Source organism: Gigantopelta aegis, chromosome 12 (assembly GCF_016097555.1).
Source record: "Gigantopelta aegis isolate Gae_Host chromosome 12, Gae_host_genome, whole genome shotgun sequence".
In the NCBI taxonomy this organism is placed as follows: domain Eukaryota; kingdom Metazoa; phylum Mollusca; class Gastropoda; order Neomphalida; family Peltospiridae; genus Gigantopelta; species Gigantopelta aegis.
Genome location: NC_054710.1, coordinates 36,664,794 through 36,692,407, shown reverse-complemented (window position 1 = coordinate 36,692,407; position 27,614 = coordinate 36,664,794). Strand labels below are relative to the sequence as shown.

The 27,614-nt window shown below is 38.0% G+C and overlaps 1 protein-coding gene across 9 annotated transcripts in view; it reads right to left on the bottom strand.

Annotated features, from left to right (window-relative positions):
* Positions 1–27,614, bottom strand: part of LOC121386278 (serine-rich adhesin for platelets-like) — a 174,595-nt gene that overhangs the window by 19,150 nt on the left and 127,831 nt on the right. For 7 of the 9 annotated variants that reach the window (XM_041517124.1, XM_041517131.1, XM_041517125.1 and 4 more), the window contains 13 exons: positions 26,811–26,904; positions 20,940–21,037; positions 17,486–17,570; positions 16,343–16,579; positions 14,345–14,437; positions 13,032–13,154; positions 12,085–12,162; positions 11,213–11,312; positions 7,157–7,306; positions 5,277–5,379; positions 4,014–4,158; positions 2,689–2,765; positions 203–310 (listed from right to left, as the gene is read on the bottom strand). In XM_041517124.1, the coding sequence (XP_041373058.1) occupies positions 203–310; positions 2,689–2,765; positions 4,014–4,158; positions 5,277–5,379; positions 7,157–7,306; positions 11,213–11,312; positions 12,085–12,162; positions 13,032–13,154; positions 14,345–14,437; positions 16,343–16,579; positions 17,486–17,570; positions 20,940–21,037; positions 26,811–26,904 (1,491 nt within the window). Of the gene's footprint in view, positions 1–202; positions 311–2,688; positions 2,766–4,013; positions 4,159–5,276; positions 5,380–7,156; positions 7,307–11,212; positions 11,313–12,084; positions 12,163–13,031; positions 13,155–14,344; positions 14,438–16,342; positions 16,580–17,485; positions 17,571–18,356; positions 18,397–20,939; positions 21,038–26,810; positions 26,905–27,614 lie in introns of those variants that run through there. The other 2 variants (XM_041517128.1, XM_041517132.1) reach the window with 2 other exon arrangements.

The following is a 27,614-nucleotide window of genomic DNA, read 5'->3' as shown; positions in this document are numbered from 1 at the left end:
AGAGAGAGAGAGAGACACACACACACACACAGACAGACTGATGACCCAAGAGACAAGAGAGAATAAAACCCTGAAAAAAGATAGAGTAGACAATTATCTTAGGACCAATTAATGCAATCAAACGTATCACTGTTGCTATGCAATAAAGATTCACAGAAAGTAGTAAAGTTTGATTTTATTATCACAGTTTAATCTCACTGACCTGAGAAGATTTGGCGCCCACACGATGGCCAGGTTCTTGGAATGCATGCCAGTCTCCAGCCCATACCCTGCCACCCGGGCCAAGTGCCTCATCAAGTACTCCGTAGTTCTGAAACAAAAACACACAACATACTTCAAATTTGAAAGCGAAGACAGAAGAATATTTGTCTAACGACAACTCAGCATACTTTAAACTGTGGCTATTTGGAGTCATGGTTATTTCAATAGAACGGCTCATGCTTATAAAACTTTTAGAAAGAAATGTTTTATTTAACGACGCACTCAACACATTTTATTTACGGTTATATGGCGTCAGACATATGGTTAAGGACCACACAGATTTTGAGAGGAAACCCGCTGTCACCACTATATGGGCTACTCTTCCGATTAGCAGCAAGGGATCTTTTATTTGCACTTCCCACAGGCAGGATAGCACAAACCATGGCCTTTGTTGAACCAGTTATGGATCACTGGTCGGTGCAAGTGGTTTACACCTACTCATTGAGCTTTGCGGAGCACTCACTCAGGGTTTGGAGTCGGTATCTGGATTAAAAATCCCATGCCTCAACTGGGATCCGAACCCAGTACCTACCAGCCTGTAGACCGATGGCCTACCACGACGCCACCGAGGCCGATACTATAAAACTTTTAGAGTCCAGACTCAATCTCTAATAACAACACACACACATACAATTTGTATGGTGTTGCCATGATGTTACTGCCTCAGACTCTATTAGTCCCGACTCTAAGACTCTACAAGATTCATAAGCACCAGGTCAAGAAGATACACAACCTACTGCTGCCAGTAATGAAAAGCATTAAGTGGGCGAGACGACGTAGCCCAGTCGTACAGCGCTCACTCGATGCGCAGTCAGTGTGGGATTATTCCCCATCGGTGAGCCCATTGGGCTATTTCTCTTTCCAGCCAGTGCACCACAACTGGTATAACAAAGGCTGTGGTATGTACTACCTTGTCTGTGGGATGGTGCATATAAAAGATCCCTTGCTGCTAATTGAAAAAGAGTAGCTCATGAAGTGGCGACAGTGGGTTTCCTCTCTCAATATCTGTGTGGTCATTAACCATATGTCACCGGCCTCGGTGGCGTCGTGGTTAGGCCATCGGTCTACAGGCTGGTAGGTACTGGGTTCGGATTCCAGTTGAGGCATGGGATTTTTAATCCAGATACCGACTCAAAACCCCGAGTGAGTACTCCGCAAGGCTCAATGGGCATGTGTAAACTGCTTGCACCTACCAGTGATCCATAACCTGTTCAACAAAGGCCATGGTTTGTGCTATCCTGCCTGTGGGAAGCACAAATAAAAGATCCCTTACTGCCTGCCATAAAAGAGTAGCCTATGTGGCAACAGCGGATTTCCTCTAAAAAACAGTGTCAGAATAACCATATGTTTGACGTCCAATAGCCGATGATAAGATAAAAAATCAATATGCTCTAGTGGCGTCATTATTAAAAGAAATTGTTATAACTTATTTACTGGTTTCTATCCAATTAAGGTTCAACCAAGTCTGTCCTGGACCAGTACAGAAGTTAAGTGTTAGTATGAGAGTAAACCTTCTGCCTATTATTAAACAGCAAGGGGTCTTTTGTATGTACTCTCCCAGATAGGTTAGCACCATGTTGCCCTCAAAATAAAAATGCCTTGCCTTTTATAAATTTATAAGTTTTGTGTAAAAAGAAGCCTTTAAACACACCTATGTGGATAGTACTACATATTTCCTTTTTTTAATTAAGTTATGAAATAGATATAGAAAATAAAATGGCCATAAGGTTTTTGTCCTTTTGAAAATTGTATAATGGAAAAAAAGCCCTTATATTTAAAACTGCACATAAAATATGCCCCCAAAATGTCACTTTACCATGCCTTACTTCATTTCTAGGGAAAACACTGATGAATGGTATTGTTGGTTTGCATAATGCATTTCTATACATGCAGAGGTTATTTTGGATACCGGTAGTCAACACCTTTATTTAATATCCATAAATAAAATAATTTTCCAAAATAAAATGTTTTTCCTACCTACCTACCCTATATTTTTCCAGCATGTAATAGGAAACAAGTAATTTTTTTTTTTCGGCCTTAGATGAATGAACACTTCTGTCTGATGTGACATCAAAGGTATTCTGATTGTTTTTCCACCTGTAAGGCCAGGACGTAGCCCAGTGGTAAAGCACTCGCTTGATGCGCGGTCGGTCTAGGATCGATCCCCGTTGGTGGGCCCATTGAACGAATTCTCGTCACAGCCAGTGCACCACCACTGGTATATCAAAGGCCGTGGTATGTGCTATCCTGTCTGTGGGATGGTGCATATAAAAGATCCCTTGCTGCATTAGAAAATTTTTTGCGGGTTTCCTCTGTTGACTACGAGTCAGAATTACCAAATGTTTGACATCCAATAGCCGATGATTAATAAATCAATGTGCTCTAGTGGTGTAGTCAAACAAAAAAAAGCTTTATCTTTTATCTCACCTGTAATGAGGAGGAGGAAGTTGCTGAACGACGTCGTGGATCTTCAACAGTTTGTTGTCCTCGTCCCTCACAGCATCCTGGTAAATACACACGGGCTTAGTCAATGGTGTATTAAACGAGACAGAACAGGCACATGTATATTAATAGAATCTATCACCGTTGTGAGGTATAGATAAGTCAGCCATTCCGCGTTTTCACTAATAATAGAATCTATCACCGTTGTGAGGTATAGATAAGGCAATTCCAACCCGAGGAACACAATGTTTTTTACCGAGGCCCTTACAAAAACATTTTGTCCCAGAAACAGTTCTTTGATATCACTCAAATTATAAAATATTATTTGCCAGAAACAGTTTTTTGTAATCACTCAAATTATAAAATATTATTTGCTAGAAACAGTTCTTTGATATCACTCAAATTATAAAATATTATTTGCCAGAAACAGTTCTTTGATATCACTCAAATTATAAAATATTATTTGCCAGAAAGTTTTTTGATATCACTCAAATTATAAAATATTATTTGTCAGAAACAGTTCTTTGATATCACTCAAATTATAAAATATTATTTGCCAGAAAGTTTTTTGTAATCACTCAAATTATAAAATATTATTTGCTAGAAACAGTTCTTTGATATCACTCAAATTATAAAATATTATTTGCCAGAAACAGTTTTTTGATATCACTCAAATTATAAAATATTATTTGCCAGAAACAGTTTTTTGATATCACTCAAATTATAAAATATTATTTGCTAGAAACAGTTCGTTGATATTACTCAAATTATAAAATATTATTTGCCAGAAACAGTTATTGACATTGACAATGTTAACATGCAGAATATCGCACAGCGAACTTATCAGAAAGCTGGTAGGTGAGAAGAGGGTTTGGCAGTTAAATGTCAATACTGTTAGACTAAAGTCTAGAGCATATTACATAACACGACTCAACTGGGCGGTTGCATAGCGTCGCAAGCCATGACCTGTTCACACTACACGACAGCCATCGTCTATGACTGAACATTGTGTCATATCTTTTTGGGCTGACTAAAAACAGTCGCGACGACTGGTTTTTCAATACACATTACATGACACGACTCAACTGGGCGGCTGCATAGCGTCATAAGCCATGACCTGTTCACACTACACGACAGTCATTGTCTATGACAGAACATTGTATCAAATGTTGTTGGGCTGACTAAAAACAGTTGTAGATGACTGGTTTTTCAATACACACTACACGACACGACTCAACTTGACAGATGAGCTGCGTCGTGTCGAATAATGTTATCTAGGCATAAGAATATTTATATCTACAGTAACTTACAGCGAATTTGTCATAGAGCTGGTAGGTGAGGAGGGGGTTTGGCAGTTCGCGGAGGTACATCTTGAGCAGGGAGCTAATACTGTGAATATCCTGAAGGTAACAGTCAGACGTCAAGTCAGGAACACGATCCTCGTCAAACGCCAGTCTGTAACACAAGATAAAAACTTTAGTAACATAATATACTGTAAAGTCAATTTACATTTTCTAAATGTTTGACATCATACCAGAATTCTAAATAGTAGTCAACAGTTAAAATTAATTACCACATAAGGGCTCACGTCTAACACACACGCACATTTATTTATTTTACTTTCACTTTTGTTTGTTTATATTTGATGTAATGTTAAGAAGATGAAGTGAATTGTACCTGCATTTCTAGATGTTTGACATAAGGGCTCACATCTAACACACGCACACACACACACACACACACGCATGCACGCACGCACATTTATTTATTTTATTTTTAATTTTGTTTGTTTTTATTTGATGTAATGTTAAGAAGATGAAGTGAACTGTACCTGCATTTCTAGATGTTTGACATAAGGCTCACGTCTAACACACATGCACACACACACACGCACATTTATTTATTTTATTTTCACTTTTGTTTGTTTATATTTGATGTAATGTTAAGAAGATGAAGTGAACTGTACCTGCATTTCTAGATGTTTGACATAAGGGCTCACATCTAACACACGCACACACACACACACACACGCATGCACGCACGCACATTTATTTATTTTATTTTTAATTTTGTTTGTTTATATTTGATGTAATGTTAAGAAGATGAAGTGAACTGTACCTGCATTTCTAGATGTTTGACGCGACTACTGAACCCTTAATCCACAGTCAACTAGTACATATGGGATCTTATTACCCAAATGGTTAAAAATATCTTGGTACATATCAAAGTGATACGTCCAACTAGAACGCTGAATGGGACGTAAGACTTTGACGTCACACGATGACGTAATCGATTGGCGAACTACAACCTTACAGGAACGCCAAGCAAATGAGTTGGGTCATACAAATCAAGATGGATTATGGGTAATAAATAAGATATTAAACTCGCTACCATTTCGAATCATGTTTATGTCCCTCGTGAAATAATTTCCACTGAAATATTTTTCACTCGGGACATAAACATGATATGAAATGAAGATTGTTTAATATCCTATAAATCTGTAACATATATACATATACATATGTTTAGTTTTATATTTTGCTATAATATTAAGACCATGAAGTAAACTGTACCTGAGTTTCTGGATGTTTGACGTGATTCCCGACAGTCGGTAGATACCGTCAACGATACCATGTCGTTCAATCACCTCGGTACAGCTCTTCAACACCAGCGGAACTGTAAACAGAAGTCAATCATTAACCGTTAGCTATCAATATTATACCATACACACAGAGAATACATTGTTAATGACACTCCAGCATGAAAAACACACTGTCTAGACAAATAATTATGAAATAATTATGAATTGCGGATCCAGAAAATCCATTTAGAAGGGGCCCCAGTGACATGAGATGGAATGCCAAGGAAACTTTGGGGGAAGTTTGGAGGGGAATCGTAAAAAAAATTAAAAATTATATAATAAAATTATAACTATTGCAAAATTTAGGGGGGGGGGGGGGGCAGGGCCCCTGGAGTCCCCCCTAGATCCGCCTCTGTATTCTGAGTACTGCTAAAGTAATACACATCTCTTAATGGTCCCAACAAATTTTTGTATCTCCTAAATTCAAGGGCGATAACTCTGTGAAAAATTAGTAAATCACAATGAAAGTCAAACTTAATCTGTAACAATACATGATGAAGCCATTTTCAAAATTTCAGCTCAATATCTCAAGATGGCATTTAAGATAGGCTTGCAATTTATTTCATGTCCTTTTTATCTTATTTTAGTTTATTTGTGTCATCAATGTCGATTTATAAAAACAACGTCAGTGAACACTTCTAAGATTTGAAAACCAACTCATGTCACATCCATATAGTTCACCGTAATGTAATAAATTTAATGTATTAAATCAAACATATATGTAAAACCAATTACACAATCATGTTTATGTATGAACATTTTCTTGAGTCCGTCATGTGTTCTTGAAATTATATTCTGCTTTGTTTTTTATATCTCAATACATCTAAGTATGTGGACCTTCTTTACTGGAAAATAGTCCATCCAGAATTCTAAGATATACCCTCCCCCTAGTCAATGTCTCCACCAATCTCCTTTTTTGTTCCCATTTTGTTATTTTTCTGTCAAATGAAACGATAAAATGCCCTGATACCCTTATATAATTAAATTTCTATAACATTCATTACAACATAACACCATCCCATTGGTCCAGACGTAGCAATGGGAGTTTGTTCATTTCTCGATGAACGTAAAAATTACCTTGTCAGGGAAAGTCGTATCTGATGACATCATTTTATATGGGCAAGTTGTCTTATTGAACGTTATTGTTTATGGACCAAATATAATTCAAAATAAAGTATGAAGTTTTAGTGTTATTATTAGCAAGTATGATTCAAATTTAATTATAAGTATTGTCTGTTATTTCTTTATGTTCATCTGGGTATGAACAAAACAAATCATCCGCAAACTTATGCGAGAATGGCTTTGCCGATTCAGTTTGCAGATGATTTTGTTTTTGTTTATACCCCGATGAATATAAAAGAAATAACAGACAATCCTTAAACCATTACAGGGCACAAACTTAAGAATTTATTACCTAAAGCAAAAGAAAGAAGTGCTTTATTTAACGACACACTCAACACATTTTATTTACGGTTATATGGCATTGAACATATGGTTAAGGACCACACAGACTGAGAGAGAAAACCCGCTGTCGCCACTTCATGGGCTACTCTTTTCGATTAGCAGACTGGCTGGAACGAGAAATAGCCCAATGGGCCCACCGACGGGGATTGATCCCAGACCAACCGTGCATCGAGCGAGCGCTTTACCACTGGGCTACGTCCTGCCCCCAACTGAAGCAATTCTGAAAGGTTTTTGCTATTTGCAGCAATTTTAAACAAAATAATTTTTTTTAAATTATTCCTTCAACCAAGAGAAATAAAAAATAATTTTTATCCAGCAACAGAAAAGTGGTGAGTTACTTCCCCTTACCGTCGTGTCCTGAGTTGAGGAGATGTTCCCCGAGGTCGCAGCCGAACACTCGCTCCTTGACGATCCCTGACTGCTTCAGCTGGTTTCTCGCTGGGCGGGTGGAGAAAAACGTCCGTAAAAAAGTGATCAACTTTCCATGCTTTCTCAACACTGGAAGAATATAACATGCACATGCATAAAGCAAGTCATCGGGCAATCATTAAGCAGGTTATCGGGCGATCATTAAGCAGGCATCGGGGCAAACTTATGAGAGATAAGCCAGGATAACGGATTTAAATTTTTTTTTTTTTAAAATAATGTTAGTTCTAAAGACACACACACACATTTGTATAGTTAATAACAGTACAAGCCAGAAGTCTAAAGGTTAGTTCCACACTAAAATTTGAGAAGAGGACTCTACTAAAAAATAAACATTCCCTGCCCCGGATCATGCTTAAAGGAAACTGTTGGGGGAATCAAGACAATTTTTATATTACTAGAGAAAGATCAAGCTTTTCCATACGTAATGGGTTGAATTTACAAAGGCTGTTTTTCTTGTATATAGTGTTTATCATGGTAAATATATTATGTAGTCACAAGGTTTTTCATACACAATTAATATATGTACTTAATGAGTTGAATTTACAAAGGCTGTTTCTCTTAAATATAGTGCTTAACATTGTAAATATATATAGTCACAAGGTTTTTTTTATACACATGGAATATATGTACTTAATGGGCCAAATTTACAAAGGCTGTTTTTCTTATGTATACATGTAGTGTTTACCATTGTAAATATATGTAGTCACAAGATTTTTCATATACATGTATTATACTTAATGAGCTGAGTTTACAAAGCCTTTTTTTCCTCTTAAATATAGTATTTAACATTGTAAATATATGTAGTCACAAGGTTTTTCATACATATGTAATATATATATTTAATGGGTTGAATTTACAAAGCTTGTTTTTTTTCTAAAACATAGTGCTTAACATTGTAAATATGTGTATGTAATTACACAGGAGTAAGCCAAAATAGACTTCGTAAATTTGACCCCTTTTTGTTTTGTTTTATCACGAGAGGACTAAATGGTTTGCTCAGACAAAACTTAAACTTTAAAAAACATGATGCCAGTCTCCAAGTATACAATGACAAAGAGGTATGCAGGAGAGCTTGGGGTGGGGTGAGTGGGGTAGAGAGGGGAGATAGGGGAGAGTCATATTATGATTCTATCTAATATAAATACAGTTAAACCTACTATGTATAATGATCACCTAATAGATCTACAAATACAGGTTTTTATAGACAGGTGGTCTCTATACAGTTTACAATGTTTTGTTTTTCATCTCAGGCTAAAGCTTGTTTTGTTTAACGATACCACTAGAGCACATTGATTTATTAATGATCAGCTACTGGATGTTATATGCAGTGTTCCACAGATTGGATGACATATATCCCAGTCTTTGATATACCAGTCATGGTGCACCGGCTGAGTGAGAAATAGCCCAACGGGCCCACTGATGGGGATTGATCCTAGACTGACCATGCATCAGGTTAACACTGGGCTAAGTTACGCCCCTCTTCTCAGGCTAACGCATTTAGTAAAAAATGACATTTGCTCACAGACGATGACATCCACAAATGTCAAAACTCCATATGGTTATACATGTAGTAATGGAAATATACTCTTCAAAAGAAGAAACGCAAAACCACATTGTCGTAACATTTGGAGAATTGATTTAATTATTGAATGGTGAGTCCGATAATTACCAAATGTTGCAGGATTGTTCACAATTCACTCTAGTCCATTGTGAGTAAGTGATAGGACACACCACCAAGGTCAAGGTCATCTGGAGTCAATACCGGGTGTGGCCTCCGCGTGTGTTGACAACTGCCTGGCACCGCCTGCCCATTGAAGCAACCAGAGTACGGATGACGTCCAGGGGGATGGTGGCCCACTCGGCCTGCAAGGCTGCTGCCAGCTCGGGCAGGGTCTGGGGCTGTGGTTGTCGCTGTCGGAGGTGTCGGTCCAACTCGTCCCATAGATGCTCAATTGGGTTCAAATCCGGTGATATCGATGGCCAAGGAAGGACATTAATGTTGTTGTTATGTAGGAAAGCCGTTGTGAGACGTGCTGTGTGAGGCCTGGCGTTGTCATGTTGGAACACTGCATTGGCGTTGGCCATAACTGGAACGATGTGTGGCCGGAGGATCTGGTCAATGTAGCCCTGTGCATTCAGGTTGCCCTGCACGTGGACCAGGTCAGTTCTGCCAGTGTGTGAGATGGCTGCCCACACCATGACACTACCCCTGCCGAATCTGTCCACTTCATGCACGCAGTTTGCCGCATAACGTTCACCACGACGCCTATACATGCGACATCTTCCATCATGACGTCGGAGCAGAAATCGGGACTCGTCACTGAACCACACCTGTCTCCATCGCAGTTGAGGCCATTGTCGATGAATCTGGCACCAAAGCAGTCGGAGTCGACGGTGTTGTGGTGTTAAGATGACACCTCGAACTGGACGTCTGGCACGAATTCCTACCTCACGTAGGTGGTTCCGTACGGTCTGGTCGGATATCCTGCGCAAACCTGGTATTGCTGCGGCTGTGGAGGTGGCAGTAGTCAATCGTTCCCGAAGGTGGCGTACCCGGATGTAGCGGTCCTGCCCGGGGGTAGTGACCCGTGGTCGACCGGATCTAGGGAGGTCACGTGTTGATCCATGTTGCTGGTAACGGTCCCACAGTCTGGAGATGGTGCTTGGGGACACATGGAATGCCCTGGCAACGGCCGTTCTGGATTCGCCTGCGTCTAGTCGGCCGATGGCATTGTTTCTCTGCGGTTCACTGAGACGTGGCATGTCCTGGATTGTCAACTGTCGGCCAGATACAGAGGCCAGGCAAGCGAACACCCTGCACTTTTATACTGTCGGTGTTCATGTTGCACGTGCAGACAACGCACGTGCAGTGGTGACATGATTTGCACGTGGCTGCGTTTTTGCGAATATTTACATTTTGGAACTTTATTGTACAGTAGCTGCGTTTTATCGAATGTAACCGTGGGAATGTGTTTGGGACATGCAATGACCTTATATTCACAAAGCATGAACCGGTAGGAAACATAAAATCGGAGTTATAACCCATTTGTACCCTTTTGCGTTTCTTTTTTTGAAGAGTATATTTACAGATCTTACGGACCTGGGCTAAATTAACCATCTGCATGCTTAGCAAATGCAATCCACACTAAGAGTTGATATTTATAGACATTCATGCCAGTAATTTATTTCTTAAAAAAAAAAAAAAAAAAAAAAATCGAATGACATGCCCTCAACTAAAGATATTGTTAACACACAAATTCATGCTCCATATTCTGGCACAGCTAACACAAAATATGTTTGAATATAAAAAAAAAAGAGAGAAGAATTTTTAAATGTAATATATATTGACAAATGTTACAAATATTAATGTGAATTAGACAAGCAATACAATTTTAACAACTTTAATACTCAATATTTTTTATGTATTGTACATTCAGTTTTAAAAAATGTTTTTTTTACAGATGAACATTAAACAACTTTGAATATCACAACATATTAAATAGCTAGGATTTATGATGGACAAAATCAGTCACATTAAACCTGGTAATTAGTAACTGTTTTATTTTTTTTCTAAAATAAAGTTATTAAAAAAACAATTTACCAAATTTAAAGTTAAGCAATACTTCAATTATTTCCACATATTCAAAATGTCAGTTTACACTCTATTCAGTTTGTGTACCTTTCATCCATGCTTTAATTAATTAGTTCAGCCTATTAACAATGCACATCTGAACCTTTTATATACGCTGTGACAACATTATAAAAAACCCCACACCTATTTAAAGACCTTCACCTTTTTAAAAATCTTACGTATATTTAATAAACAAAATGCTCTTCCTTAGTATGTGTGAGCAAGTTTGTGTGTGTGTCTGTGTGCATGCATGCAAGTTTGTGTTTTAAACCCAACAGCTATTTCCAATAACCCAAAGCCGTTGGACCGAGTGTTATGTCTGCTAACGACAGTATAATACTCACAAGGTTTTCTTGATGCCGAGGGCTGAGGTATCCGTGAAGCGACCGAAGATGGAACTTTATCTCCTATCACTTCTACACACTCACTGGGGAAGAAACCCACCTGGAACAAGAAAAAAAGTAATTTATTATATGGTGTCTATCACTCTAACATAATGAATAAATATTAAACATATATGTAAAAAAAGAAAAGACAGAAGATTAAGATGACTGGCCTCAGTGGTATCATGGTTAACCCATCGGACATAACGCTGGTGGGTACTGGGTTCGCAGCCCGGTACTGGCTCCCACCCAGAGCGAGATTTAACGACTCAGTGGGTAAGTGTAAGACTACCACGCCCTCTTCTCTCTCACTAACAACTAACAACTAATCCACTGTCCTGGACAAACAGCCCAGATAGCCGAGGTGTGTGCCCATGACAGCATGCTTGAACCTTTGGATATAAGCACGAAAATAAGTTGAAACGAATGAATGAATAACTGACAAAAGAGAATAAAAACAGTTGTTTATATCAGTGGTACAAATAGTATATCTCTAGTACAATACGAGTGGTATACATCAGAACAATACGAGTGGTATGTCTCTTGTGATATACGAGTGGTATACGTCTAGTACAATACGAGTGGTACATCTCTAGTGATATACATACAAGTGGTATACGTCTAGTACATTATGAGTAGTACATCTCTAGTGATATACAAGTGATATACATCTAGTACAATACAAATGATATATCTCTAATACAATACGAGTGGTATACACTAGTACAATACGAATGGTATATCTATAGTACAATTTTAGTGGTAAATCTCTAGTACAATACGAATGGTATACGTCTGTACAATACAAGTGGTATACACCATTACAATATTACCTCGAAACCTCTCTTTCCTCGCCACCAGATCGTATCATCAGGAGGGGGCATGTCTATCACTGACACGATATCCCCGACCTGAAAACAACAATCAACCAAATTAATACAAACATACACAGAACAAATTACTAACAATGAAATGAGAGTTCCTACTAGTGTCTCAAATGTTCTAGAACTGTTTGGCTGTTCTACTACAGTACACAAAATGTTGTGAATTAGAGTGTACAGATTTAGAGTGTACAAATTTAGAGTAGACAGTGTTAGAGTATGTGGAGTTCAGTGCATGGAGTTAGAGTGTACATAGTTAGGGAGTGTGGAGTTAGAATGTATGGAATTAAAGTGTACAGACTTAGTGTGTCCAGTTAGAGTGTAGTTAAGAGTTTACAGAGTTAGAGTTTATGGAGTTAGTGTATGGAGTTAGCACATACAGAGTTAGAGTGTATTGAGTTATAATGTGTGGAGTTCGAGTGTACAGAGTTAGTGTGTGTGCAGTTGAACTATGAACCTCGAGGAGAGTATATAGTGTATGGAATTAGAGTATACCGAGTTAGTGTACAGAGTTAGAGTGTAATGAATTAGAGTGTACAGAGTTAGTGTAAGGAGTTAGAGTGTACAAAGTTAGTGTAAGGAGTTAGAGTGTACAAAGTTAGTGTCTATGGAATTAGAGTGTAAGGAGTTAGAATGTATGGAGTTAAGAGTATAGAGAGTTAATGTGTGTGGAGTTAAGAGTATAGAGAGTTAGTGTGTGGAGTTAAGAGTATAGAGAGTTAATGTGTGTGGAGTTAAGAGTATACAGAGTTAGTGTGTGGAGTTAAGAGTATAGAGAGTTAGTGTGTGTGTGTGGAGTTAAGAGTATAGAGAGTTAGTGTGTGTGGAGTTAGTGTGTGGAGTTAAGAGTATAGAGAGTTAGTGTGTGTGGAGTTAGTGTGTGGAGTTGAACTACACACCTCGAGTGAGATCTCATCAGCAGCCTGTGAGTTGTAGCGCTTGACGACGTGGGCAGCGGCGATCGCTGGAGTGTTGATACCCGAGTCATCCACCGCCAGCAGTCGGTTACCACGGTTATCAATCTGAGGAGAGGAAGACCATCACAGAAAATATATCTCTAGTACAATACAAGTGGTATATCAATCTAAGGAGAGGAAGACAATCACAAAAAATATATCTCTAGTACAATACAAGTGGTATATCAATCTAAGGAGAGGAAGACAATCACAAAAAATATATCTCTAGTACAATACAAGTGGTATATCAATCTGAGGAGAGGAAGACCATCACAGAAAATATATCTCTAGTACAATACAAGTGGTATAGCAGTGGTGATCTACCCGAGTCATCCACCGCCAGCAGTCGGTTACCACGGTTATCAATCTGAGGAGAGGACAATCACAGAAAATATATCTCTAGTACAATACGAGTGGTATAGCGGCGGTGATCTACCTGAGTCATCCACCGCCAGCAGTCGGTTACCATGGTTATCAATCTGAGGAGAGGACAATCACAGAAAATATATCTCTAGTACAATACGAGTGGTATAGCGGCGGTGATCTACCTGAGTCATCCACGCCAGCAGTCGGTTACCATGGTTATCAATCTGAGGAGAGGACAATCACAGAAAATATATCTCTAGTACAATACGAATGGTATAGCGGGGGTGATCTACCTGAGTCATCCACCGCCAGCAGTCAGTTACCATGGTTATCAATCTGAGGAGAGGACAATCACAGAAAATATATCTCTAGTACAATATGAGTGGTATAGCGGCGGTGATCTACCCGAGTCTTCCACCGCCAGCAGTCGGTTACCACGGTTATCAATCTAAGGAGAGGAAGACAATCACAGAAAATATATCTCTAGTACAATACAAGTGGTATAGTGGCGGTGATATACCCGAGTCATCCACCGCCAGCAGTCAGTTACCACGGTTATCAATCTAAGGAGAGGAAGACAATCACAGAAAATATATCTCTAGTACAATACAAGTGGTATAGTGGCGATGATCTACCCGAGTCATCCACCGCCAGCAGTCGGTTACCACGGTTATCAATCTGAGGAGAGGAAGAGTCACAGAAAATATATCATAACACCATCCCAAGTTGTTCCTACATGTGAGGTTTGATGGTCCTGTATGCAAGATTGGTCCGGACAAGAAAAAGTTAACAGATGGACGTACTGACAATGCCATACCATAATATGACTCATCATAGACAGGCATATGAAAAGAGTAAAAGAAAGTGAAGTGTAGTGTGTGTGGACGTACCTCCAGCCAGTTGAGCACCGAGCCACAGTTGAGCATGCTGTCGGCGATCTCGGAAAATCGACTGAGATACCGACCCAGTAACATCTCCAGCTCCTGAAATGACAAACACCAGTCTATCAGTTTGTATGACATATTAAACATATTGCCATATCGAACCCATCCATTCGAAAAACAAAGCCCACACAGGTAACGGAACTATCTCCTTGTAAACGAATGAAACACGCTACTTACTTTCCTCACCTTTGGAGCCCATTCCTCTATTACTGGACAAATTAGTAACAAATCAACATGTCTTCTCCAGGTTTATCCCAATTATTATGTTTGTAACTTTCACATTAACGAACTCTGCAGCCTTCTATGTTAACTTTTCCGTCTACGAGCCAGATGGCACCTACTTCGATTTTTTTTATATATAGATAATATGAAATGTTTCAGTCGACAGATGAAAAAAACAAGTGATACTAAATATTCTTTGTTATCTAACTGTTCCTTCCAGCAGAAACCATAGCAACATGCCATTGTTGGCACAAAAGAAACAAGACCACCTCACGAGGGAAGTCACAGAAATGTTAACTGGTTTCCCAGTGAAGAAGTTGTTACGTAAAAACACATTATGTGTTCATTTAAGGCGCGACAATGAATCACCTAAATGACCATTATTTTGCTCAAAACACCAAATTAGAAAAAGAAAAAAGAAAGAAAGAAAAAAACAGAAAGAATCCCCCAACAACAATTAAGAACAATTGAGAAAAAACTCAACAACCCTTCCCTACACCCCCTACTCACCCCTCCCCAAAATGATGGTAAAATTAATGTTTGTACAAAACTCTACTGAACTGTCTGTATTATCTGATGAAGCTAATGATAGGTAGTGTTTGTAACATGAAGAGATGGGTCAAGCTGTTTGTTGATTCTGTCTTACTCAGTCTGTTGTGAATCATCGCACAATGATCTCACAAAGCCAGGTCTGACTAAAATCACTTTACTCCAGAAGGTAACTGGGGTGAGGCATACCCCAGTGGTAAAGTGGTTGCTTGATGTGCGGTTGGGTATGGCATCAATACCCGTTAGTGGGCCCATTGCGCTATTTCTCGCTCCAGCCAGTGCACCACAACTGGCACATCAAAGGCTGTGGTATGTGCTATCCTGTCTATGGGATGGTGCATATAACAGATCCCTTGCTACTAATCGAAAAGAGTAGCCCAAGAAGTGGCGACAGCGGATTTCCTCCCTCAATATCTGTGTGGTCCTTAACCGTCTATCCAATGTCATATAAACATAAATAAAATGTGTTGAGTGCGTTGTTAAATAAAACATTTCCTTCATTCCAAAAGGTAACCAGTATTAGAATGTTTGATCATGGAGTTTGAAATTATATATATATATTTTTTTTCCAGCATACTGAATTACCGATTACTTCATTTAATTTCATTTCCACTTATTTCGTGTTTATATCCAATTAAGGTTCAAACACGCTGTCATGGGCTGTCTGTCCAGGACAGTGGGTTAGTTGTTAATCGTTAGTGGTTATTGAGAGAGAAGAGGGTGTAGTGGTCTTACACCTTACCCATTGAGTTGTTATAACTTGCTGTGGGTGGGAGCCGGTACCGGGCTCCGAACCCTGTACCTACCAGCCTTATGTCTGATTACTTAAGCACATCACCACCGAGGCCGGACAATAACAACCAATAGCAATGCAGCTAAGGCTGTTCTAGCATTTTGTTTTCAACCCTGTATTAAAAATGAGATAAATCTATATAATTTGATGGTAATTTGTTTAGAAATATTTTTATTTGCATAGAAATTTTAAGTAAACATTTTTTTTGAGTTGGTATGTGTTTAAAACTCAGCAATATATTTTAATTTTAAGTTTTAAAATTATTTATTATAGAGTTATCTCACAATTCATCGGTTCCCTTTTCATGCAAACAAACTTTAACATAAACTCGGCTGATATTTTACAAATATAAAAACACTTGTGATGAATCCTCTAAGTACCTGATTAGTTTTTGCGTTTTCTTCATCACGCGACAGCTCGACGAGATGGCTGAACTTGCGGTCGTAGATACACTTGTGTAGCTGGCGGTCAAGCATACAGAAGTTGAGGTAGGTCCGTCTGACCGTCCAGCCCTTGCCGTTAGACGTGACGCGGATCAGGTACGTGTGATCCCCACCGCCGTCACCGTCACTCTCATTGTGGTGGTAGTTCTCGCGGTCCTCCTCACACAGGTTCACCTGGCATGGAAGAAAGGATTGTGTAAAAACACCCCAGCACATGGTTTTAATCATTTTGGTAATCACTGTTTTAATCGCCCAGCATATTAGACCACTCCAGCACTTTGTATTGATGATTTCTTTAATTACTGTGTTAATCAGTGGTTAACCTGGTCGCAGAAGAAAGGAATGTGTAACAAAAACCCAGCACATTAAAACACCCCAGCACATTGTATTAATCATTACTTTTATTATTGTTTTAATCAGTGGTTAACCTGATTTAAAAAAAAAAAGGAAGACCCTAGCACTTTGTTTTAATCATTTCGGTAATCATCATTTTAATCGCACAAACACATTAAAACACCCTAGCACATTGCATTTATCATTGTTTTAAACAGTGCTTAAAATGGTCGCAGAAGAAAGGAATGTATATAAACAACACCCCACCACATTGTATTAATAATTTCTTTACGTATTGTTTTAATCTGTGGTTAACCTGGTTGCAGAAGAAAGGAATGTGTTATAACACTCCAGCACATTAAACAACATGCAAATCATTATTCATTGTTTTCATTGGTGTTCATAGAAGATAGAAATGATTTACAACATCCCAGCACGTATCGAATATTGTATTATTCTATTAATCATTACTTTAATCATTGTGTTAATCAGTCATTAACCTGGCAGCCGAAGAAAGAAATGTGTAATGACACCTCAGCACATTATATTAATCATTACTTTGATCATTGTTAATTGGTGAATGAAATAAAAGAAAGGAATGTTCAAAAACACCCCAGCACACTGTAAGAATAATTACTTCAATCATTGTTTCAATTGGTAGCTAACCTGATCACAAAAGAATATTTAATGACAATCCAGCAAAATATGCACCTAAAGGAACAATAACTCTTTGATTTCTTATAATACCTGCAATGGGCCGAGTTCAACGAAATCGTAGTGAAAGTGAGCGCATTCCTCAAGCTTCGGAAAACGAGTTGATCCATCGAGAAGACTGCAATAAATATAATAACATTAAAAACATAGTTCTTACAGTTTAATATACTCACAGGATAAATATAACAATATTAGTGATGTAGTTCTACTTACAATTTAACAGTATAAAACCCACACACAATATTGGGTATTCATCATATGACCATCAATGTGTATTATTTACCTGTGTATTCTCATACTACTGTTACTACTGCGATGTGAATCGATGTGTCTTATTTACCTGGGTATTCTCATACTACTGTTACGACTGCGATGTGAATCAATGTGTCTTATTTACCTGGGTATTCTCATACTACTGTTACGACTGCGATGTGAATCGATGTCTTATTTACCTGGGTATTCTCATACTACTGTTACTACTGCGATGTGAATCGATGTGTCTTATTTACCTGGGTATTCTCATACTAGTTACTACTGCGATGTGAATCGATGTGTCTTATTTACCTGGGTATTCTCATACTACTGTTAAGACTGCGATGTGAATCGATGTGTCTTATTTACCTGGGTATTCTCATACTACTGTTACGACTTTGATGTGAATCGATGTGTCTTATTTAGCTGGGTATTCTCATACTACTGTTACGACTGAGATGTGAATCGATGTGTCTTATTTACCTGGGTATTCTCATACTAGTTACTACTGCGATGTGAATCGATGTGCCTTATTTACCTGGGTATTCTCATACTACTGTTACTACTGCGATGTGAATCAATGTGTCTTATTTACCTGGGTATTCTCATACTACTGTTACGACTGCGATGTGAATCAATGTGTCTTATTTACCTGGGTATTCGTCGTATTCTCATACTACTGTTACTACTGCGATGTGAATCAATGTGTCTTATTTACCTGGGTATTCTCATGCTACTGTTACTACTGCGATGTGAATCAATGTGTCTTATTTACCTGGGTATTCTCATACTACTGTTACTACGATGTGCGATGTGAATCAATGTGTCTTATTTACCTGGGTATTTCTCACTGTTACTACTGCGTGTGAATCCCTGCGTATTCTCATACTGTTAACTGCAATCAATGTGTCTTATTTACCTGGGTATTCTCATACTACTGTTACGACTGCGATGTGAATCATTGTGTATTATTTACCTGGGTATTCGTCGTATTCTCATACTACTGTTACTACTGCGATGTGAATCAATGTGTCTTATTTACCTGGGTATTCTCATACTAGTTACTACTGCGATGTGAATCGATGTGCCTTATTTACCTGGGTATTCTCATACTACTGTTACTACTGCGATGTGAATCAATGTGTCTTATTTACCTGGGTATTCTCATACTACTGTTACGACTGCGATGTGAATCAATGTGTCTTATTTACCTGGGTATTCGTCGTATTCTCATACTACTGTTACTACTGCGATGTGAATCAATGTGTCTTATTTACCTGGGTATTCTCATACTACTGTTACTACTGCGATGTGAATCAATGTGTCTTATTTACCTGGGTATTCTCTGGGTATTCTCATACTACTGTTACGACTGCGATGTGAATCAATGTGTCTTATTTACCTGGGTATTCTCATACTACTGTTAACCCTGCGATGTGAATCAATGTGTCTTATTTACCTGGGTATTCTCATACTACTGTTACGACTGCGATGTGAATCATTGTGTATTATTTACCTGGGTATTCGTCGTATTCTCATACTACTGTTACTACTGCGATGTGAATCAATGTGTCTTATTTACCTGGGTATTCTCATACTAGTTACTACTGCGATGTGAATCGATGTGCCTTATTTACCTGGGTATTCTCATACTACTGTTACTACTGCGATGTGAATCAATGTGTCTTATTTACCTGGGTATTCTCATACTACTGTTACGACTGCGATGTGAATCAATGTGTCTTATTTACCTGGGTATTCGTCGTATTCTCATACTACTGTTACCTACTGCGATGTGAATGTGAATCAATGTGTCTTATTTACCTGGGTATTCTCATGCTACTGTTACTACTGCGATGTGAATCAATGTGTCTTATTTACCTGGGTATTCTCATACTACTGTTACTACAGCGATGTGAATCAATGTGTCTTATTTACCTGGGTATTCTCATACTACTGTTAACCCTGCGATGTGAATCAATGTGTCTTATTTACCTGGGTATTCTCATACTACTGTTACGACTGCGATGTGAATCATTGTGTATTATTTACCTGGGTATTCGTCGTATTCTCATACTACTGTTACTACTGCGATGTGAATCAATGTGTCTTATTTACCTGGGTATTCTCATACTAGTTACTACTGCGATGTGAATCGATGTGCCTTATTTACCTGGGTATTCTCATACTACTGTTACTACTGCGATGTGAATCAATGTGTCTTATTTACCTGGGTATTCTCATACTACTGTTACGACTGCGATGTGAATCAATGTGTCTTATTTACCTGGGTATTCGTCGTATTCTCATACTACTGTTACTACTGCGATGTGAATCAATGTGTCTTATTTACCTGGGTATTCTCATGCTACTGTTACTACTGCGATGTGAATCAATGTGTCTTATTTACCTGGGTATTCTCATACTACTGTTACTACAGCGATGTGAATCAATGTGTCTTATTTACCTGGGTATTCTCATACTACTGTTAACCCTGCGATGTGAATCAATGTGTCTTATTTACCTGGGTATTCTCATACTACTGTTACGACTGCGATGTGAATCATTGTGTATTATTTACCTGGGTATTCGTCGTATTCTCATACTACTGTTACTACTGCGATGTGAATCAATGTGTCTTATTTACCTGGGTATTCTCATACTACTGTTACTACTGCGATGTGAATCAATGTGTCTTATTTACCTGGGTATTCTCATACTACTGTTACGACTGCGATGTGAATCATTGTGTATTATTTACCTGGGTATTCGTCGTATTCTCATACTACTGTTACTACTGCGATGTGAATCAATGTGTCATATTTACCTGGGTATTCGTCGTATTCTCATACTACTGTTACTACTGCGATGTGAATCAATGTGTATTATTTACCTGTGTATTCTCATACTACTGTTACTACTGCGATGTGAATCAATGTGTCTTATTTACCTGGGTATTCTCATACTACTGTTACTACAGCGATGTGAATCAATGTGTCTTATTTACCTGGGTATTCTCATGCTACTGTTACTACTGCGATGTGAATCAATGTGTCTTATTTACCTGGGTATTCTCATACTACTGTTACTACTGCGATGTGAATCAATGTGTCTTATTTACCTGGGTATTCTCATGCTACTGTTACTACTGCGATGTGAATCAATGTGTCTTATTTACCTGGGTATTCTCATACTACTGTTACGACTGCGATGTGAATCATTGTGTATTATTTACCTGGGTATTCGTCGTATTCTCATACTACTGTTACTACTGCGATGTGAATTGATGCTGTCCGAACTGGTGTATGTGGGCAGGACACCACCTCCAATACTCTGAAAATATAAATAACAACATTATTGTTATGCATTAATTATAATTGTTTCTGTTTTTATTATGATAATTTTTAAAATCCCTCTACCTCTTTTCTTACTCTTCTTTGATTAACAACTCATTTCTTTCTCATCTGGCAGCTTCTCCTATCTTTTAACTTTCAATGTCCACTTCTACATCCCAGTCCTTGTCATGTCAACTGTGATGTGTTTGTCACTTGAGACTATTTGTGCCCTATACATTTGCGTCATGAATCATCATATTTTTTCCATTCAATATAGGTGTTATTATTATTTGAAAATGGTTTAATTATTTGAAGACAATATAACTCTGTTTCTAAGATTTGACCATAAATAGTTTTATTTCATGTTGCTTCTTTCACTGATGTAATTTTGTGCTAAATATTTAATAATTAATTCATGTATTGTATATAGTTAAAACAAACAATTTTTCATGATAAAATTTAAATTAAAATAATGAACACATTTTAAACCTTCATTCATTATTCACTATAGCTCTATTCACTGTTTTGACTAAATGTTTGTACCGACTTGTTTATTATACACCTCTTGATTATTATAATTTTTTAAATCCCTCTACCAATGGCCAATTTTCCTTTTGTGCTGGAGTATCGTTAATTAGAAAATGTATTTCTAATTTCCATTATTATTCAAATTTACCTACTTCTAGCACAACAACAATGCTATACGACCCCGAGTCATAACCTACACTGCAGAATTATCTCCCCTTACTGGATGTATAGTGCATGGGAAGATCATATATCCTTGTTTTTGATTCTGCAGTCCTACATTGCGGTCATATAGCATTGCTGTTCTGCTAGTACGGTAGGTTAAATAAGACTAATATTCATTCATTCATTCATTCATTTATTTATTTATTCATTCATTCTTTAACAAAACCATCATTATCACTATCAGAAGACCCCCATGTAATCTCTAAAAATAAAATAACAGAATGTATCAGTATCTGAAGGGTCTGGTGTGACACTGGTGAGACCAACAGGTGTGACACAGGTGAGACCAACAGGTGTGAACAGGTGCAAATTACAGGTGTGTCAACAAACTCAGTAATAAGAGAAAGATTATCCACAGAATGAAACATATTTGTTTACAATATTTACTATATAATTCACAGAGGATATTTTATGGGTTTCTTTTAAAGTATGATTTATATCTCAAAGATTTGTTTGTTTGTTTTGTTTAATAAGACTTCTAGCACACTGATTTATTAATGGATGTCAAACTTTAGGCCATTTTGACATACAGGCTTAGAAAGGAAACCCACTACATTTTTCCATTAGCAGCAAGGGATCTTTTATATGCACCATCACACAGACAGAATAGCATATACCACAGCCTTTGATATACCAGTTGTGTATATCTCAATGAGTGAAGTTTGATGTATATCATATCATCATATCATATCAATCATATCATATTATATACTATATGTCATATTATATATCAGAAGAATAGATACTGTACATGTTCACTATTAGTTAGTAGACATTATTATTTTTTAACTTTACAAACTGAAAATGCTGTACTAAACTTTAAAAAAAAAGGGAAAAATATTTATATCAGCTTGTGTCTACCATTTTATACACAAGAAGATAAAAGATTTTAAAAACAAACAGATTTATATCAGCTTGTGTGTACCATTTTATGCACAAGAAGATAAAACACTTAAAAAACAAACTGCTTGCAATCTCACCATGGAACTACATGCATTGTTAATGCTTCCGACAGACAAGCAGATATATTTTTAGTCGGCAAATGGCACTGAACCTTCACAAGTGAAATGAGCTGCATATCGAGAAGCCCACGGCTGTTATTATTATGAAACCCTACTAGTCTTGCTGCCTGGGAATGGCAAAACAAGCTCTATTTTTGGTTTCTTCTTGTAGAACGAAAGCGCCAACAAAAAAGTTGAAAAGATGTTGTTAATGTGATGTAACTAGAGCTCAGTCTGTTTATTGCTAAATTAACCAACTGCTCATTTTTATACAAAGTGGCTACATTTAGTTTCTGGCTACTACAATGTCATGGTTCATATAGAAAGTGCAAACCTAAATTTAGGGGCTTTTTAGGGACATTTTAGGGTCTATGTAAGTAAAATTTAGGGACTAAAACTTTGCTGTCTGTCATTTGCAATAACCTTCGAACTCGACAAAATAATGGGAGTGTTTGAGCGGGTCGTCGGAATCGACAAAGAACTGTCCTACACATTTTCATAAACATAAATATGTAGAATCCACAAAGGCATAAATGTCTGATTTTAGAATATTCCATTTTATTTAGTTTGTACTGAGATTAAGAATCACTAATCAAGCACTCCCTGAAAGTTACGAACAATACCGAACAATGACAATGTTTTTTACGAATGAATTGTTGGTAACATTTTGGCATTGTTTAGGGCCTTTTCAAGCATGTGCGAACCTTGTAAAAAACATTTTAAAGTTTATTTTGTTTACCAACACCACTAGAGTACATTGATTTATTATTAATCATCGGCTATTGGATGTCAAACATTTGGTAATTTTAACAGAGTGTTAGAGATGAAACCAGCTACATTTGTTCATTAGTAGCAAAGGATCTATTACATGCACCATCCCACAGGCAGGATAATACATACCACAGCATTTGTTAAACCAGTTGTGGAGCACTGGCTGGAATGAGAAATAGTACAATGGGCCTACCGACGTGGGATTGATACTAGGCCGACCATGCACCAAGTGAGCACTTTACCACTGGGCTACGTCTCGCACCTTTTTCTTTAAATTAACCATTTTCAATAATTTTCAAGGAAATACTCTACATATCTTAAAACTGGCTAAAACACAATTTGTTCCAATGTGAGCCTGTGTTACCAGAGTTGCAACTAATTATACACGATTTAAGGGCCGTTAGATGGGTTATACCACTGTATGTTTTTAACCCCCACCCTCTAAAAATGAAATCTAATAAAAATATCCTTGACAAAAAACAAAAAAAACAAACCCACAAACATTATGTACACTTTTAACAGGGAGATAGTGCCCCATGACTTGTACATGAAAAGATGTGGTATGTACTGTCCTGGCTATGGGAAAGTGCATATAAAAGGTCCAGTAATGCTTTATTAAGAATATAGCCTACACATGTATAATATACATTTTAAAGCAAATTTCAGGGTGAAATTGTTTTTAAGTACTTTCCAGGATTTTCCAGAAGGAAGGAAGGAAATGTTCACTTAACAATGCACTCAACACATTTTATTTATGGTCGGACATATGGTTAAGGACCACAGATATTGAGAGAGGAAACCTGCTGTCGACACTTCATGGGCTACTCTTTTCAATTGGCAGCAAAGGATCTTTCCAGGATTTTCCAGGATGAGTGCAAACCTTGAATATAGCAGCAGCCGGTTCCTTCTCTATCAATTAAATATTGTTTGTTTGTTTGTTTGTTTGTTTTGTGTAACGACACCACTAGAAAACACTGACATATTAATCATCGGCTTTTGGATGTCAGACTTTTGATATTATCGGTCAAGGTGCACTGGCTAGAATTCAAGTTTCTTTTGTTTAACGACACCACTAGAGAACACTGACATATTGGATGTCAGACTTTTGATATTATCGCTCAAGGTGCACTGGCTAGAATTCAAGTTTCTTTTGTGTAATGACACTACTACAGCACAATGATTGATTAATCATCGGCTATTGAACGTCAAACATATGATCATTTTGTCATAGAGAGAAAAACCCGCTTCATTTTTCCATTAGTAGCAAGGGATCTTTTATATGCACCATCCCACAGAGAGGATAACACATGATACCACAGCCTTTCATATACCAGTTGTGGTGCACTGGCTGGAACAACGAGAAATAGCTCAATGGGCCCACCAACGGGTATTGCTCCTAGATTGACTGCACATCAGCCAAGCACTTTACCACTGAGCTACGACCTGCCACTCACTTAAATAGCTGTAGTTTAAAATTGTGCTTAGATGTTGTTGAACAAACATTCATTTCCTTTCCGGGATACATCTGCACATGTACGATATGTGTAGTAATTGTAAAAAAAATACCATAAATCAGCAGCTGCAGCATGTGACAAGTCATTGAGGTTATCTAAATACCGATCAACACACTGCACTGCATGTCAGTGTTGTTTTTGTGATCAGCATGCGGACTGCACGAGTGCACAGAGACCAGTGCGTTCAGTGACACGCAGATTACTTTTACATGTGTATACTCACACAGTGTCAAGCCAACCTCTGTTATAAACAGCCCATAGTGGTAGGGCTTCTAGAATTTTTTTACAAATCCACAAACCTTTTTTTCCCACTAGCCATCGGGCATGGCAATACTAGTTATTTACTAGCCCAACATTGAATATCATTAGCCATGGGAGTGGGGCTACCATAATCTAGAAGCCCTGTCGGGCATGGCAGTAGTAGTTATTTACTAGCCCAACATTGAATATCACTAGCCATGGGAGTGGGGCTACCATAATCTAGAAGCCCTGTCGGGCATGGCAATAGTAGTTATTTACTAGCCCAACATTGAATATCACTAGCCATGGGAGTGGGGCTACCACAATCTAGAAGCCCTGTCTGGCATGGCAATAGTAGTTATTTACTAGCCCAACATTGAATATCACTAGCCAATGGGAGTGGGGCTACCACAATCTAGAAGCCCTGTCTGGCATGGCAATAGTAGTTATTTACTAGCCCAACACTGAATATTACTAGCCATGGGAGTGGGGCTACCATAATCTAGAAGCCCTGTCTGGCATGGCAATAGTAGTTATTTACTAGCCCAACACTGAATATTACTAGCCATGGGAGTGGGGCTACCATAATCTAGAAGCCCTGTCTGGCATGGCAATAGTAGTTATTTACTAGCCCAACACTGAATATTACTAGCCAATGGGAGTGGGGCTACCATAATCTAGAAGCCCTACCAGTGGTAAAGTGCCTACTTGATGTGTGGTCTGTGATGTACACGTCATGGGACATTGGTTGAGACATAGACCCTGTGACCCACTGCCACCTCGTGAATAACAAAACATGTTATTATGGTCTGTGATGTACACGTCATGGGACACTGGTTGAGACACTTAACACTAATCGACTCTGCGACTCACTGCACCTCAGGTGAGTGCTCTACCTTAGAGCTACAATCCCTCCCACCCACCAACCCTGGATTACAAAGATGATGGTCAGGGGCCTAATTCACAAAGGTCTCTTAGGCTCTGCTAGACAACAAAGCATCCTCTTTGCAAAGTTGCGAGACTTAGTGAATTAGGCCCCTGAACTGTATGTGTATCTACTAGCGTACCACTTGATGCGCATCGGCCTACAGGATCGATCCCCATCTATGGGCCCATTGGGATATTCTCGTTCCAGCCAGTGCACCACAACTGGTATATCAAAGTACATGGTATATGCTATCCTGTCTTTGGGATGGTGCCAATGGAAAAATCCTGTCCTGGACGGAGGAGTTGGCTGAGGCCAGCACCTGTGTCCATGACAGGCATGTGCTACAACAGCTTGTTCTGAATGTGCATGTTAATCCCTATAAGATACCATAACAATGGAAAGATGCAGCAGGTTTCCACTCTAAAAATATATGTTAAAATTACCAAATGTTTGACATCCAATAGCCGATCATTAATAATCAATGTGCTCTAGTGGTGTCATTAAACACAACAAAAAAACTCGTTTGTTTACAAGGCCAATAATAAAGAAACCAGAATCACTACAAACCTTGGTGGCATCGTGGGGCAGACGACCCTCGGAACGAATCGTGCCAGAGCTTCCCTTGCGTTGTGGAGTTTCTTCTTCATTTAGTGGCACATTTCTGAAATCAATAAACAATAACATTATATCACTGTACTTGAAATGTGTATATATTGTTAAATAATTAACATAACAAAAGCTAACAACCAAAACTGGCTATATCCAAAACCATTATTTACAGAAAACTTAAGTTTTCATATTTAAAATAAGAGGGGTGGGGTGGATACAATTCAGTTTATTTATTCAAATTGTATACTAGTAGCTTAGTATCATTCCTGTTATATGTACTAATATGTTCACCACACCAAAACAAAATAATAAATAAATAAATAAATAAATAAATAAATAAATAAATTAAATTAAATTAAAATTTAAAAAAATAAAAAAATAAAAAGTGAAACAGTAGACCACTCTTATTTTCACAAATATTTTACGAACATATAACCAGTTCAGGCTACAGATTTTTTTGAAGCTTTCTAAGCACTGCGATATCGTAAAACCATCATGAGATATGATGTCACAACGACAAATACCATAGCCTGTGAGGGGTTTACAATATTGTAGCATTAAGATAGTTTTAAAAATAGGGGCCCTCGTTGTTCGCTGTGGATATTAAACACCAGTCCACAAGTTACAGCCACACTGGAATAGAAACACGAAAGACACTATCTAATCATCAGCTGTTACAGGATGACATCAAACATGTGGTATTCTGTAAATGGGTTAGCAGACACAATGCTTATTTCGATGCCTGCATGTAACAAGTAACTT